Genomic DNA, 17,500 nt, shown 5'->3' on the forward strand with positions numbered 1-17,500 from the left:
AGACACGTTCCTTTTGTCAAATTCAACGCATGCATCTATGAAGAAACAGGGGAGGGGGAGGGAGGGATTGTAGTTAATTGATGTATGCTGGTAAAACAATTATATTGTACAATTAAAAGCGAATAATACATCATATTTTGAGGTAGACAACAGGAAGTTCCTGTTATCTACATGCACTGTCTGTGAGTCAATGTAGGGATACCTAAAGCTAACATGCGGTAAACATTACAAATCATTATTACACAGCAATGGGCCTCTGCAGGGTTCAACGTCTACAAAGAAGGTTGTATATTACGCACAGTTCTAAACTGTATATCACAGCTTTTGTCATTAAAGGTGTCATGGTCGTTAACCCTCCCAAATCCCACCAGAGCCTCGATTGCCCTGAGTTTGTGCACCAGCGATCTGAGTAATGTCCACCTGAGCCTTGTCTGCTAATGATCTCTAGACAATAAAGACTCATGCTGTTTGTCTTTTCTTCTTTGCTGAATTATGACCCCTATAGTGCCCATATACTGTATGAAGCTGACTGTTTTGTTTTTGAGGCACCTCAGCTGTGGAACCTTCTCCCAGTTTCGGTCTGTGAAGCAGACACACTCTGTATATTTAAGACTAGATTAAAGACCTTTCTTCACGACAAAGCCTACAACTAGATTAATTGCTTTACAACGTGTCTTCTACAAAGATGGCACTGTCAGTTGCCAGCATAGGCGATTCTAGCCTCTTCCATCAGATAGATATAGATAGTTACCTACTCCTCCCGCGGGGGAAATTTGTTATATCGCAGCCCAACCCAGCTGCTTTTTTCAGCTTAACCCAGCTGAACCCTTATGAGGCAGCCCACAAGGAGCGCAAGGGGGGGAGCAGTGATAGCTGGAGCGGGGGATCGTACCTGCGACCTCTGGGGTCTCCGGAGTCCTAGGTATGGACACTAACCACTCAGCCATCACTGCTCAGGGGGTGCAAGACCTCTATTACCGCATGCACACAACGCATGCACACTCCGTTTTTTTGCGGTTTTGTAATGTTGTTTTAACGGGTTTCTGCTGTTTATTTTTTACACAAATGTAACACAATATAAACAAAAAAAGTGTAAAACAGTTGCTTCTTTTTCTAGACACCATGAGCATATGTCTATAGGATTTATTTACTTATTTTGCAGACAGAGGCAGCACAGCCAGGACATATAAAGCCAAACATCAAGTTAATCATCATTCATCAAGCAATCAAGCAGTCATTTACAGTGTCAAATAAGCATTTCACAAAAACAAATAATAGTAGACAAATCCTTATTACACAATGAACTGCAGCCTCCGGTTTTTGGCACTTGCATACCGATCAATTATTTTCTGCACTTTAATTTCGTGTACTTTCTCAATCTGTAAAATGCCTATATCTGACACTCTTTTATCAGTCATGGTTGTCCGTAAATACGTTTTTAGTTGTCTCAAAGTAGAGATGCCATGGGCTCGCGTGGGCTCGGCGAGCCCACACTTATTTTGCTGCACGCACGCGCGCCTCATATGCACACACTAAACACACACTTATCAATAAAAACAGCGTGCGTGCATGACGTCATGAATTTAGAGGACCCACACTTCTAAAATCCATATCACACCACTGGTCATCATATCAGAGAGTCACACAGCCGGCCAGCACAGGTGTTAATCTCACAGCCCACCCACAGTGCCTGCCGAGTGCCACCGCCAAGCCAGCTGATTCAAAATAAATAAGTAGGTCTTACATTGCAAGCAAGCAAGCTGAAATACTTGCCCCTCCACCTCTCTTTCTGCGCACATTTTACAAATCACGATCACTGTTTTATTTAATAATTATAAAATAAAGTTACATTACAAAAACAAATTAAAAAAAATGGCGAGTGCACCCAAGGACACCTTAAAATCGCCTATGGTTGCCACTGTCAATTTAACTGAATTGAATCCTAAAATGATCAAGTGAGTGCTGGTGATCTTTTCTGAGTGGAGACATGACCAAACAAAGAGAAAACAAACAAGAATAACCAAGAGAACAACAATAGGACTTTCAGCCCTTCAGAGGTTTAGCAACAACTTTTAATTAAGTTAAATCAAACAGCTACAGAACAGCTCGTTCAGAAGGCAGAACGCTGCTAGAGATATAACTAGAACCAAGAAAGCTGAACACATTATACTCCAATTCTCAGCTGCAGTGGCTTCCATTGAGTTGTATAATTGATTTAATCTTTAAACTACTGCCAAAATGAATACGTCTCTGTCTTGCTTGAACCCTTGAGAAGTGTCAGGTTGTCCGGGGTCGGTCTGTTCCCACAGTTAAGACAATACAGTATTTGTTTTAAGCAATAATACACAAGAGGGTGTGAGCAGGGCCGGTTCTAGGGTTCAGGTGGCCCTAAGCAAGATTATTTTAGGTGGCCCCCAACTGACGGACGTGCGCACTTATTAACTGTCTTTGAATTGCCAAAACCAAAGTTATAAATAATAACGTCTTCTTCTATCTAGTAGAACATGTGGTGTCTATTGTTAGCACTCAAGCATGTATCTACTAACTACACACATAGGGTTGCCAACTCCCAGAGATTCAAATACGGGATACATCCTGGCCGCACGTAAGGCGGGCGGCCGAAAAAAATGGGGGTTTTGAGGGGCGGTCAAAACCCCAGAAATGCATAGAAATCTGCATTTTGGCACAGATAAAACATTATTAGATCATTCTCTCTGGTTAGTTAAAAGCTATTAAAACAGAAACATGTAGGCCATATGCTTTAATGAAAAACATTTCAAAACCAAGATATAACTATTGTAATACATATCTATTTCTAGACACTGTTTAATTTGTCCAAAAACATGAGTGTAATGTTATAACAAGAAAAAACAACAATTGATTTGAATCAGATTCATACAAAACATCACACACCTTCATCCTGTGTTCTTTTGGTCTCAAATTGCAACTTGTAGGCCTATTCAACACTATACAGTATGTGGCATATTTTCAATTCTGTTGTGTCTTGTGTGAGATCTTAATTTTATTGCACATTAAAATAATAAGTAGCATTTGGATAGGGTAGGAGTGGGCAACTTAGATGATGGAGAGGGCCACTATATTTCACAATCACTCCAGAGGGCCACAATGCATATTGTAAAAAAATAGATCTACAAGCTTTGCGATGATCCATTATTTTCACAATTCTTTTAATTGGAATCCTGTATTCTTTTTAGCTATTTTTTTAACTGGAATCCTGAAATGTAACATTATTATTTAATTTCAAATACATATATATGTTCGTATGTTAACTTTATGAAATGCAAATACATTGACAAAAAAGACTATAGCACTGGTCATTATGCTACTACTATAGACTGAAGTAATTAAAGTGGGTAACAGCTGAAATCAATAATATATCGTATTCCGATATTAACCTGCGGGTCTTGGCCACATGTCGAGAGGGCCACTTCACACTCACTCCACAATGCTAGTGAAAAATAGCTGATCTACAAGCTCAAAATGCATTGCAGTCTTCTCCTTGTGATGTGGCCCCCTTATGGTTGTGGCCCTAAGCGACCGCTTATGTTGCTTATGCCAGGAACCGGCCCTGGGTGTGAGGGTGTGTTGCACGAGAGAGTGTGCGCTGCTAATACGGAACTTGGCTCCGTCTCGTTCCTGAACTTCCTATGAAAACCGCTAGCGTAGCTGTTTAGCATAGTGCTGGGACAGGACCCAGCACAGCTGATTTATTTTATTAATAGACCAGTGCCATAATGCTTGTTTGAAGCAGATTGGTTCATCGTAGCTTCCTGTTGTATAATAGTTATTATTTATTACGCCACACAAATTGTTGGAATAAACTAAACCAGAGGATTAGAGGCGTGTGTGCCCAGTCAGCCCACAAATCATTAAATTAAACATGTTGCCTTTTACAAAACAATAACCTCAACTTTGTAAATTGTTATATGTACCTGTGTTCCAGGCATTCCTGCAGCTGGCCCATGGAACCTCTGCACTGAAGGCATAGAACAGGTAGAAGAACGCCCAGGCCTGGATGATGATGTAGGACACCGCGGCGTATGCGATCACTACCTGGGTGGCGTAGCCGATCCCTGAGGGAAGGAGACAGACAGATGTAAACCTGGTGACTCAGGAAATTGTATTTGGAACAGCTAAGAGTACATCAGTGGTTCTCAAACAGTTTTGACTCATGGCACGTACCCGCAGCTGTAAATAACATTTTCATCCACGGCATCCCTGAATTACATTGTTATTTTTTTAAGAACCTTGAATTTACAGTATGTATTAGGGTATGTAAATATGTAAATCTTTCCAACTTATAAACGCGGTATGTCACGAGGAAAACTTATTGAGAGTTTCCATTAGGACAGGAAAATAACTTTATACTTGACGTTTAACCACTTGAATCATTCCCTATTCTGGGGGGCAACAGTCACCAAAATGGCAGATCTACATTCTCACAACGCGCCACAATGTGGTGCGTTGTGAGCTTGCAGATCTGCTATTTTTGGCAAAGAGATTTTGTAAAGATGAAAAAAGAGCTCATCAAATACAGAGCAAGTTAGGTCCATTTTACAGACTATAGACTAGAGGGTCTAAAGTGGTTAAACCGAAGTGATATTGATTAATTCCAAATATTATCAAAGTACAGAGGGTATGGGCATCATATGCCACTCAATGGCAAAAGTGAGTGGCAATTGAGTGGCAAAACATAAAGCAGCATGAAGCATTGCAGTTTGGAAGTGCTCCTCCTCACTCTTACTGACTCCTCATGACTCCTACTGGCTCTGTTTTTGCCACTCAGTAGGCGTTCCCCCCATAACTTCCAGGTACGATGATGTCACACGCAATCACGCATACCCTCTATTCTGAGGCACCCCTGGACTTGTGTCAATGCACCCTAGGGTGACACAGCACCCACTTTGAGAAACCCTGATCTACATTGTGTGAGCATGGTTCTGGGCCACGATGCAGGACAGTGAGACGTGGCTATCAATATCAAAGACTAAGAAAACTAGACCAGGGATGCATAATACAGTGGTTCCCAAATATTTCCCTGTATTAGGCCAGTGGTTTTCAACCTTTTCAGGCCGCGACCCCCCCAAAATAATCATATTTGAACTGGGGAACCCCACGCCCTGACAAGCACTTGGAATTGTTGGAGTTGAGGCATTACATTTGACAAGGGGCATTGGAAAGCCATCATGGATCATGTGCCCAGCAGGCTAACCTCTTTACAGCCACACTGGACAGCAAGTCCAAAGAGTATGTAAGCAATTTACCCCGAGTGAGAGGACATTATGCTCTCATAATGTCCGCAGTGAGGTTGTTATCGGACGAGGCGCAGCCGAGTCCGATAACAACCTCACTCAGGACATTATGAGAGCATAATGTCCGACCCCGAGTGGTAAATAGCTTTTCTACCACTTTTTCCCGTATACATGAAAGAAAACACATAGTTGTAACTTGCAAGGATCTTAAGTTACAATCATTATTGCCTATAAAACTTCCGCGAGACAGCAGATAGTTCCACAAACAACATCTTCTACTCACCAACAGATGGCGCCAACTCCATACTAATCCATGCGTCTAGCTTACAGCTAAGCTAACGTCAGTTAGAAGTACCGTTCCGGCCGTAAATAGAGGCTGTTCGCTTCCAGAAAGGCATAGGTTCAGAGAAAAGGGGCTTTAAAGTTGGCGGATTGCATTGGATCCAAATAAATCGGCGACTATAGCATGCACGTTAGTAAACATAGGACCGTTGCCACCGTCATTTGTTGGTTGGGGGAAGTCCCCGGATGTACACTGAGGCGCATTGATCTCGGACACACAACTTTGCGGCAGTTGTCCTCTGATAACCTCCGGAATTTAGCCAATCAGAATCCAGTATTTGAACACGTGACTCGAAAAAGTGGTAGAAAGGGAGATCAATGTGGTGTATGACCACTACAATCTCTTATCTTTACTGAAGGAGGCCACACAGAAGATATTCCAGAGTGGCAAACTACCACATTGGGGAAAGTATCAGCAAAACAGTTCCTGTCAAACAGCATCAAATATGTCCACTCAAATATGGATTAACACAATGTGTGTGTGTGTGTGTGTGTGTGTGTGTGTGTGTGTGTGTGTGTGTGTGTGTGTGTGTGTGTGTGTGTGTGTGTGTGTGTGTGTGTGTGTGAAAAATGATTGTCTCGATAATTCTTTTCTACTAGTACTCCACCCACGTTTTACATTTGTTGTAATATTTGGCTTTGTGGCGAGCACTTTACTACTCACTTTTTTCTACCACAATTGTTATCCTGCCTCTCTGTCGCTCTGCAGCATATCTCTCATATAAGAAATGATCTACTTTAGGATTCATACGGTAATAGTACTTGAGTATACCGGTATGTGATGCAAATTGTCAGAGATGCTTATTGTAGTCTTATTAGAATCTCTAAATTGGAATCCCCATAACCGGACGTTTACTGTAGCAATAGCATCATTGGAGTTCTGAAAAATAATTCTAACAATACAGCTACACAATTTTACCTTTCGATTCAGACTACAGATGGAAGTTAAAGGGTACAGTGTGTACTGTACGTTAGAATAAGATAATAACCAGCTTATTAGCCATTTCCAGCTCTGTTGTGTTGAACTGACCTTCAAACAGGGGGCAGAAGTGTCTCCAACAGGTGATGCATCCCTGAGATGTGTACTGGCCCATGGCAGTCTCAAGGAGGAACATCGGAATTCCACAGGTGAGCAAGAACAGGACGTATGGAATGAGAAATGCACCTGCGAAACAACACATACCTCATTTGAAAAACATATCCACTGCCTGCTTTCTGTCATTCACATTCACCACTAGTTTTCAACCAGTGGTCCTGGGACCACCAGTGGTCCTTGTATTAATTTAATTAGATTCAGTTACTTGCAATCGAATGGCATTCCATTCATATAAAATAGAAGTGTATAGTGATGTGACTGTGTGAGAAGTAAGAAATCAGTCCAATGACACCACGCTTCATTCAGTATTTTTGTATTTTTTGTAACAATAATCAAAATCTACAAAGTAACTATTAAAAAGGTTTTCTTATAATTATAGTGGCGTAAAAAGTACAATATATGCCTCTGATGGAGTAGAAGTAAAAGTACTGAAAAGTGGAAAAGTACAGAAAAGTGCTAGACCGGTGTGTCCACAGTATGCAAAAATGTTCGATGTTCCCCCAAAAATACCTAAGGCCAGAACAGGAGCCAGAGCATTTAAATACCAGGCACCTCAGCTGTGGAACCTCCTCCCAGCTTCGGTCCGTGAGGCAGATACACTTAGTATATTTAAGACTAGACTAAAAACCTTTCTTTACGACAAAGCCTATAACTAGATTACTTTTCTCAGACTGTTGTACAGTCATTCTCAGTATACTCAGTCACCCTACAAAGTTAAAAAGGTGGGCTGGGCTGGTAAACCTAGGCTGGTAATCTGGCCTGGCGGTGTGTCGCGGGTTCGGGTCCCGATCCCGCCGACCTTTGCTGTGTGTCATCCCCCCATCTCTCTCCCCATTTCCTGTCGACCTACTGTATAGGCTACCTATCAATAAAGGCTGAAAAAGCCCCAAAAATATATTTAAAAAAGTAACAAAGTTAAAAGGGTAAGAACTGAGTAAAAGGCAAAAGAGAAAGGGAACTCTTTCCCTCTTCTCCTCCACCTCCCCTCCTCCTTATTTCCCTTCCTCTCTTCTCCTCCTCTCTCCTCTTCCCTTTGGTTGAGTGGATTCGTGTCACATCAGTGCAATTCTCTCATTTGCAAATCCCGCTCCATTCTGCCCTGTTACTATGGTGGTACAAATTACCCTGGGCAGATTGTTTTTATAGTGGCAGTGAAAGGGGGGAGAGGGTATTTTCATTGCCTCATTATTGCAATTTAAAGTACCAAAGGAAAACCATCTATAGGTGATATTAATAAAAAGGGAAGACAAAGGTACAGTAGTTACATTACAAAACAGGGGTTTTCCCCCGAAAATATATGTTTTCCTCCGAAAATATAATAATAAATAATTTTAATTAGTTTAATCCTCTGGATCAGACAGGAGATAAATAGAAAGAGAAAGCGCAGTGCATCTTGGGTAGGAAGATGACAGACAGATTATAGTTCTACTCACATAATAGGTTGGCTTTCGTAATTCTGCCCATTTAAAATATAATATGTACCCAATCGTAACTCTTAGTTACATTGATAAGGTCCATGTGAACTAGTCTGTTGAAGCTTATCTATCTACCGTACTGAACGAACGCCGTGTCGCGCAGTGCCCACGGTGATGAAAGCCTAAAGCAACATTCTCCACTGCACAAACTCCACCCCCGATAGCAAAAAGTGAATGATTTTTTCTGGTTGGCCAGTCAGGGAGTCTCAGGGACCAATCAGAAGGCTGACAAACGGTGGATTGTACGAATCTAGCAGTGATTTTCAACCATTTTAATTTCAAGGACCCCCAGTTTGAGATGCATTAGGCTACGGACCGGACCACCACCTTATACTGGCATTTCTATCACTGGGACCCGAATTTATAATGTAAAGTCAATAATGTAACTCTGTACAGGGCCCATTTGGTTTCATTTGTACACTCTCTGAGTTACATTACCATAAGGGTCCATTTGGCTCCTGACTATCATTTAGCTGGGGACTAGGGATGTCCCGATACCACTTTTTTGCTGACCGAGTACAAGTACGAGTACTTCATTTTGAGTACTCGCCGATACCGAGTACCGATATGAGTATAATTAATAATACAAAATGTCTTTAAATTACGTTTTTTTTCTTTTTTTTTTTATCAGACGTTCCTCACTTTCTGGCTGTATATAACACATTCAATTGCATTGCTTTCGCAGAACATGGCACAATTGCCACACATTTCACTTTTTTCAGGTTTAGCCCATGGAAATTCCTGTACTGTGCATGATCTTCTAGATCTGCTATGCTCAAACATTTAGTATTTTTACTTTTGATACATTAAGAGAGAGAGAGAAAGGCGAAGTGGCGGAACACACAGGGTACTCGGGCGCTTGTGAGCAGTATCTGACGAGTACCGATACCGCAAAATAGGCCGGTATCGGGGCGAGTACCGATACAATGAGTACCGATACCGCATCCCTACTGGGGACCCCCTGGAACTCTCTCAAGGACCCCTGGGGGTCCCCGGACCCCCACGTTGAGAACCAATGCTATAGTGGTCCAGAGCTCAGAAAGGTTGAGAACCAAGCACTGAGCTATTCCTCTTACTTTATCCAACCTTCCATATTAAACTCATGTTAACTGATATACTGTACTGATTTGTAACATTTATAGAGAGCAAACACATGCCATTAAAAGGCGGCCACATTTCTTAATAATAATGAGGAATCTAACTCCCTTTTCTGTGGAATTTCATAACCTCAGACTTCCAAGTAACTGACTCGTCATCTTAGGTGGGTCCGCATCAGTGTGCCGACGGGCCGGTATTCTGACACTAAAACTAACCCTAACTCTACCCCTAACCCTAAACGTAACCTCACTAACCGTACCTCAGTAACTAACCTGCCGACGCTAGTCGGTAACCGTACCTCAGTAACTAACCTGCCAACGCTAGTCGGAACAGCGGCCCGTCGGGATAGTGAGCGGACCCCATCTTGGGTTACCAGGTCATTTTTAGTGCACTGCTTCTCAAGTATAGTGGGTCCATGGCCCACGAATGGTCCATACAGGTGGTCCATATCTGTCTTTTCTTGGCTATTATGTGGTGGTCACTTACAAAGCCACTTACAGGCAACTGCTACTTGAAACTGGTACAGTAAAAGAAAACAAAGCCTATCCTTACCTCCCCCTGACCTTTCTATTGTGTAAATACCATTTATTTTGCATTGTGTTTTACGATTTTCTGCATAGTACTGTGTTTTATGAGTCTGTAATTCAATGTTATATGAATAAAAAAAGGTATTCCAGTTGAAACAAGCCCAAAAGCTTTCTTGAGGTGTTTATCATTTTAGTTGACCTTGTACCAGTGAACTGTATGCTTATATAATTCTTCAGGTATGCCAGTGTGGCATACCACTCTCACAGTAGCCTCGGAAACTCAGACTTTTATTTTGACTCTCACAGAGATACATTGAAAAAGGTAAATTATTTAGCTTCAGTCCCACTTCACAAGGGACTGGGTTTCATACTGTACATGTGTCTCTTTTTGGAACAAGGCAGATTGATGTACACCTCAAAGTGTACGTAGGACAAAAAGTGCATATCTTCGTTGTCGGGTGGAAACCTTGTATGTCCAAAACCGTTCGTATTGTATTCATCATTTTAAAAACGATTTAAAATAGGGAAAACAGCTGATCTACAAGCACACAGCGCCTCGCATCGCTAGGCATTGTGTGCTTGTAGATCTGCTGTTTTCACTAGTTTTGTGCCAAAGCAGGGCTTTAATTTACGGAAAAAAACATACACATTTGAAACTTGGAGATACAAGGTTTCTGCTCGACAGTGACTATATATTCAGAAGGGGATCACTGATAACCATGGAGAGAAAAAGGCCCCAACACTGTCTGGACTTGCAAAAAATGTTGCTCTTTTGTGGAGAACTTGAAACACAAGCCTCCTCCAAAGACCACTGATAATGTTTTTAATTCCACCATCCTCATATCGCACAAATACCAAATTACTAGCTTTCTACAAAATAAACAAAATAGAATGAACAAAAACAAAACAAAAACTAAATCTTCACTTTATATCAACAAGCAAGATCTGTTATTTTCACAATATTTATTCGTGGAACGGAGTCAAACTAAATTAAAGGTGCATTCAGTGATAATGAAAGTGGCCGGGGGTCATCTTGTCCCTTACTGAACTTACAGCGTGGAAATGTTTAGTTTTTCATAGATTTTTTACACCATTATAATGTTCTCGTTTTGATCATTAGACCCAATCACTGAATATCGGTAGGCATACGTCTCCAGCTTCAGGATATGTATGACACTGATTTACTATTAGACTGTGGCATTTTATGAGTTCAGTAGTTTACAATCTAGGCATTTAGCAGACGTTCTTAATCCAGAGCGACTGTGGTTCTCAAAACTTTTATTTTAACCATCATAACTAAACATCATAACATAACTACGGCCATACTCTACCCTGATTGGTCGAGGACTGGCTGGCCACCTCTGAAAACCTCTATGGGAAGAGAAAAAACTCTGTTATCCTCTACCCACATCTGAACAGTGTGACACGGGCCAGCCTTATCTACAGTATACGTCTGCCGCCACAGTGCCACACATATAAACCCGCCTTTACCGGTATACTCATGTTGTGTATGTGTGTTGTCTCTCTCCCCATTTCCTGTCGACCTACTGTATAGGCTACCTATCAATAAAGGCTGAAAAAGCCCCAAAAATATATTTAAAAAAGTAACAAAGTTAAAAGGGTAAGAACTGAGTAAAAGGCAAAAGAGAAAGGGAACTCTTTCCCTCTTCTCCTCCCCCCTTCCACCTCCACCTCCCCTCCTCCTTATTCCCCTTCCTCTCTTCTCCTCCTCTCTCCTCTTCCCTTTGGTTGAGTGGGTTCGTGTCACTTCAGTGCAATTGAGGTATGTTGATATACCGGTACCTGTAGGTATATGTTTTATAGGTAGCCATATGGGAACATGACTATAGCCTGAAGGTTTTTTTCTTTTCAGACAAACAAGACTAACAGACTTGGACCTACACACAAAAAAAGACATACAAGAAATCATACATACAGATAATAAGACAAATACATAAAAAAAAAAATATATATATATATAAATATCAAGTGGTAAAAACCTTCAAAAACAGAAAAAGAGAAGGGGGGCGCAAGGAACTCTCGCCCATGTCTCACCACCCCTATGGGAAGAGAAAAAAACTCTGTTATCCTCTACCCACATCTGAACAGTGTGACACGGGCCAGCCCTATCTACAGTATACGTCTGCCGCCACAGTGCCACACATATAAACCTGCCGCCCTATCTACAGTATACGTCTGCCGCCACAGTGCCACACATATAAACCCGCCGCCCTATCTACAGTATACGTCTGCCGCCACAGTGCCACACATATAAACCCGCCTTTACCGGTATACCCATGTTGTGTACAAAATACTAAAGCGCTTCCTTTGAACTTTTGTCCGTTCAAGGTTAAGTTCTCACTCACACATACTTGAAATACCAATGATCTGGCAGGTTGTTTTACAACTTTACAGTCTATGGAGGAAATAAAACAAGAAAACAGATGGCTAAAAGAAAATGCCAAAGGGAAGGAGCTATAGGGAGGTTTGAACTCTAAACTCAAGGCTTTTACTATCAGGTTGAAACAGGTGTGAGAGGCCATACTGTGGCATGAAAGTCCATAAACAAAAAGAAAGGGGCTCGCACACTGAAGGATGAAAACTGACACTCTTTTAGATGCAAAAAAAAAAATCCTTTACTTATAAACGTTAAAAAACGGGAAAGCATCTGTGTCATAGATTTTAACCGCTTTAGCCATTATTTTATACAAGCTCGAATCTGCTATGTAGATCTGCTATTTTTGAATAATCACGAAATATTGTGCAAATTCCTTTATAAAGCAAACATTTTTAACTCAAATCTTTGCTTCTGGGCGGTCCCTGGAGCAAAATGTTTTTAATGGGGGGTCCGTGGTCAAATACGTACAGTACAGTACAGTACAGTACAGTACAGTACAGTACAGTACAGTACAAGGTCTACTAATAGAATTTAAATCCAAGAAAGCACAATGCCTTGTTTACATTGGGGACTTCTGTACTCAATTCATTGATAAACAGCATGGCAAGGAGTGGCAAAATAGACATACTAGCCTAAATAGGCTATTAAGCTTGTGGGCATTTGGTTTGGAATAGGGTCTTCATGGGTTGGACTGCACAGCACGTGTAGGTATGCAAATGTCCCTCCCAGCCAACAACACCTTGCTGTTGATTGATTGATTGATTGAAGTATTTATTAGAAGTTTGCATAGGAAAAGGTACAGTACACATGTATTAAGCCAATAATAATAATACTGTTTCCCCTTTCTGATTCCAAAACCAATTGTCACACCTAAACACGCATGATTAAATTATGGGTCACGTTTATTTATAGAGGACTGTGACTTGTGTATTGTCCTAAAAGGTGGGAAACACGACTTCTAGCACTGTTCTAAGACAATAGCCACTGTCTCTCATGCAGCTCATTATCAAACATATAATTTTCCGAATGTCTGAGTGTCTGTCTGTCTGTCTGTCTGTCTGTCTGTCTGAAACAGCGTTTCTCCTCAGTGGCTGGAGCAATTGATCTGAAATCGCATCACCATCAGCATATGAACACACCTAACATAACTGTGAAGCCCGTTTGTCACTTTCACAAATCATATGCTGTATATTAGCATTTTTATGGTGTATCTACTATCTATTCTGCATCTAGCATGATGCATATCTATTCTGCATCTAGCATGAGGCAACATGTTTAACCAGCTCTGTGTGTGTGTGTGTGTGTGTGTGTGTGTGTGTGTGTGTGTGTGTGTGTGTGTGTGTGTGTGTGTGTGCAGGCAGGCGGGTGTGTGTGCAGGCGGGTGGGCGGGCGGGGTGTGTGTGTGTGTGTGTGGGGGGGGGGAAACAGTATCTCTGTAGCCATTAAACGAAACGGGTATTTCTTACATTGATGTGCCTACATATTATCATGCAAACACCAGTTAAAGTTACTTTCCATCCCTCATATACTGTGTGCACAGTGCACACGTCCCATAACCCACACACTGCACATCATTTTGGAGCTCATATCTTTGAACCGGTAAGGGCTAGTCTTACCTAATCAATCAACAGGCCCTCAGGTGACACTCATGTGACATAATATGATGTTCTTGCATAGCGTCGTTGTCGGGTGGAGACCTTGTATGTCCAAAAGATCTGCTGTGAAAACAGCAGATCTACAAGCACACAACACAGTGTTGTGTGCTTGTAGATCGGCTGTTTTCACTGACATCTGACATCATACCCTTTTATGCCCATACATGGAGATCCCTGTCTGTAGAACCAGCCGTGGTATGTGGCCGATGTGATTATGGTGGAGGGTGGGGGGGGCCTAAAAAATGAGCGTCCAGGGTAGAGCCCGACCGATACCATTTTTTCCGACCGATACCGATATCCGATGTTGGAGAGTGCTAGAGCACCGATACAGATACCGATACCGATGTTTTGTAAAAATCTTTTTTTTTATTCATTTAAGATCATTTAATTGACAGCTCGCCCCTCGGATAAATGGTCAGATTATTGCTTTTTTTGTGCTTTTCATGTCAAACTTTAAGTTTGGTCGCAGTTATCAATTTCTATTGCTTGTTGGATAATAATACTCTTTTAATTTTGGGGTTCTGCTGTGTTTTGTCTCGTTTATGAATTAATATGTGTCTTTTATCCAAACGTAAATGCATTGCCAAGCAATTAAACAACACAAGTTCTATAGTCTATAGTCAGACATCTATATTTCTCTGTGGATTTTCACATAGGCCTACACACCTTCCTCCACCGCAACATGAAAAATCAGAGTTAGACAGTGCATGTGGTGAGTGAACGACACACGAGAGGCAGCAGCTCCAGTAGTGTTGGCTTGCATCTTGGACTATTATACTGCACTCTGCTGGATAATTCTGGTATTGCCCACACATCGGCCTATATAACTCAGGGTTTCATGCTCTATCCGCAGACATGTTACAGACAATTAACTCAGTTACTGCCAATTAAATATGCCTTCTTTGGGTTCTCCCTGCCATAAATCTCCATAGACTTCCATGTCATTTATAGTGCACAGATCATGCACGCCCATGCACAGATCATGCACCATGTTTGTGCAGGCTGTTCACAGCTTTCAAACAACAAAATCAGATTGGAAATCCGTTCAGGCATTCTTGAGAAAATAGCCATTATGTTTTACATGTTATGTAAGCAAAGATAGCTGCCCTGTATGAAAGATGGGGTTGTATGGGGGGTGGAACATGCAAAATCGCGATTGAAATCATGTTTACTAGATTTAATGGGGTTAATGGGGTCCAAAAAAAAAAAAAAAAATCGGTATCGGTGGAATAATTCACCGATACCGATACCGATACCGATACCTCCAAAACGACCGATATATCGAATTGACCGATATATCGGTCGGGCTCTAGTCCAGGGGCCCTCGCGGGGGTTAATCCGTCCATGGACAACCCCATAGAACCACAGTGTCAGGCGTTATAGACAGAGATACACACATACGGACAAGCTGTGACCGTTCACATAATAAATACAACCAGTAATATCTATGCAAATCAATCATTCTTCTTACCTCCTCCATTTTTGTAACACAGATAGGGGAATCTCCACAGGTTCCCCAGCCCCACCAGGGTCCCCGCCACAGCCAGCAGAAACTCCACTTTGCTGGCCCACTGGCCTCGATCCAGCAGGAGTTGTCCTTTCTTTGCCAGACTGTTGTTCTCCTGGCCAGATCCTCCATGGCTGCTGTTTCCTTTGGGATGTTCCCTTTTCATGTTCACAAAGAGGGAGACGTCAGGCATGAGAAGACAGGGCTGGATAAAATATCAGTATGAATCAGGGAAAACAGCCGATCTACAAGCACACAACGCCTAAATCATTTTTAAATGATAATACAAAACAAACGGTTTTGGACATTTTCCACCCGACAACAACGAAATATAACAAAAAATAAAAAAATAAAAAATGAGGGCCTCTCCAACTCTTTTTCCCGGGCTGAATCAGGGGCCCAGCATGTCCCTGGTATGAATGAATGAATGAATGAAAGTTGGCATGGATTACTGTAGCCACCGCACTACCTCATCTGCAACAGGCAGCGGCCGGGAACAAAATGTGACAGAAATGCCCCGGGTTATTATGACTTCGTTTAAAGCTCTTATTTATGTACCAGCTGAACTTGAGCATACAGCCTTATCGAGGCTGGAAGGTCAACTGTGGACCTCATTATTAGCATAAGACATTTTTTTTTGCAATTATGTATGAACTTTTTAAGTTCAGTTTAGACACATTTCTTGCCTGCTGATATCTTGTAGAAAAAGAAGAAAAAGAAAAAAAGGAACTCCCAAACTTTTTTTAATCTTTTTTTGTTTTTAAAGAATTACAGCAACAACTGTTCTGCAAAATCTAATAATAGATACATGTGTAAGCACTGTACTTACCCTTCCATGACAGAGTATCCCCTGTAGTCTTGGAACAACAAACAACAAACTGATCAGTATTCCTCTCAGCCAGCCAGTGTGCTTTCTACAGGATCTTTAGAAATAAAGGCAAGATGGTCATGAGCAGGACCAGAGCAAGGAGAAACAAAGAGTCATTGCTGTCATGTCTTCTTTTTGAAGAAATGCCTAAATCCTTCACTCTTCATGATGTTTTAACTAAAAAGACAGGCAGGTTGGCTTATGACGAGCCCCCAGGGCACATCACTTCCTTGCTGTATTTTTCCACTGAAGACACGAGCTTCAGCTTGGGGTGAGATTGGCTCAGTTGCTAACAACTAAACCAAATCAGCTGAGCCTTATACAGTACTCTGGCAAGGCAGGGCTTTTAATTAGTTCAGTTATTTGGTGATTAGAGGAACTTTGCCATTCCATCTAATATTGGTTAATAACAACAATCAGGATTCAATCATTTTGTACTGTCTTCCCAAAGGCTTATTTTTGCTGGAGAACATTAATAAACATGTAAAAATGAGGTACAGCATTTGTGACCAAATACCTCAGTTTTGATAAGTACATAATTACGCCTTGAGATTTTATTTTTATTTTCCTTTTTGTTTTGTTTTTTGCCAAATAATCATCAGTAATGTCTATATAATACGTTGGTAAGGGCAAATAATAAATTGGCTGCAACATGGAAAATTATGCGCTTTACTGTAATGAAGCCTTTAAATCCAGGAAAAAACTTGCCAAATGCCATATCATGATATACTGTATCCAAAATCCAAGACTATATGTAGTCTCATATCATAATATGGATATGGTAGTCTAGGCTGAAACTGTGGTATGTGAAGGAATGGGAATAGAAGCCAATTAAACTAGAGTCTAGATTAGGCTTTTGAGTTTACCGTCTTTTTTTACTCATAGAGAATGTTTAGAGGTAAATAAACTGGAAGTTTCAGTTGATCGAGTTTCAAACACTGGTACAGTCAATGCTCAAATAACAGCAGTACAAGTTTCGTGACGTCTTGTGTATTGTGTATCTACCTTTATGGACTTGTTCTTCAGTTACGCCAAACTAAATTATTAAGAGGAGGTACAGTATTATAATCAACATGTTCATTATGCAGAATGCCAGACAGATCAGGTGCCAGACTGGCAGTTTGGCACCCAAATATTCAGTAGACAAAATAGTCCTTTAAAAAAGTGCAAAAGGAGACATGGTGTTAGCATAATAAAAAAATATAACGAATTGCATGCTTAAAGCGCTTTTCTAGGTACTCAAAGCGCTTTACAATGGTAC

The 17,500-nt window shown here is 41.2% G+C and overlaps 1 protein-coding gene across 1 annotated transcript in view; it reads right to left on the minus strand.

Annotated features, from left to right (window-relative positions):
• Positions 1-16,326, minus strand: part of slc6a11a (solute carrier family 6 member 11a) — a 27,365-nt gene extending 11,039 nt beyond the window's left edge. Inside the window, exons 1-5 of the mRNA XM_080728666.1 lie at positions 16,201-16,326; positions 15,336-15,529; positions 6,646-6,780; positions 3,954-4,094; positions 1-35 (exon numbers count right to left, since the gene is read on the minus strand). The exon at positions 1-35 is cut by the window's left edge and continues 53 nt beyond it. Coding sequence (XP_080584792.1) covers positions 1-35; positions 3,954-4,094; positions 6,646-6,780; positions 15,336-15,529; positions 16,201-16,208 — 513 coding nt within the window. The 5' untranslated portion in view covers positions 16,209-16,326. The remainder of the gene's footprint in view (positions 36-3,953; positions 4,095-6,645; positions 6,781-15,335; positions 15,530-16,200) is intronic.
• Between the last annotated feature and the right edge of the window lie 1,174 nt (positions 16,327-17,500).

The sequence above is a fragment of the Nannobrachium achirus genome (genome assembly GCF_963921795.1).
Source record: "Nannobrachium achirus genome assembly, chromosome: 6".
In the NCBI taxonomy this organism is placed as follows: Eukaryota; Metazoa; Chordata; class Actinopteri; order Myctophiformes; family Myctophidae; genus Nannobrachium; species Nannobrachium achirus.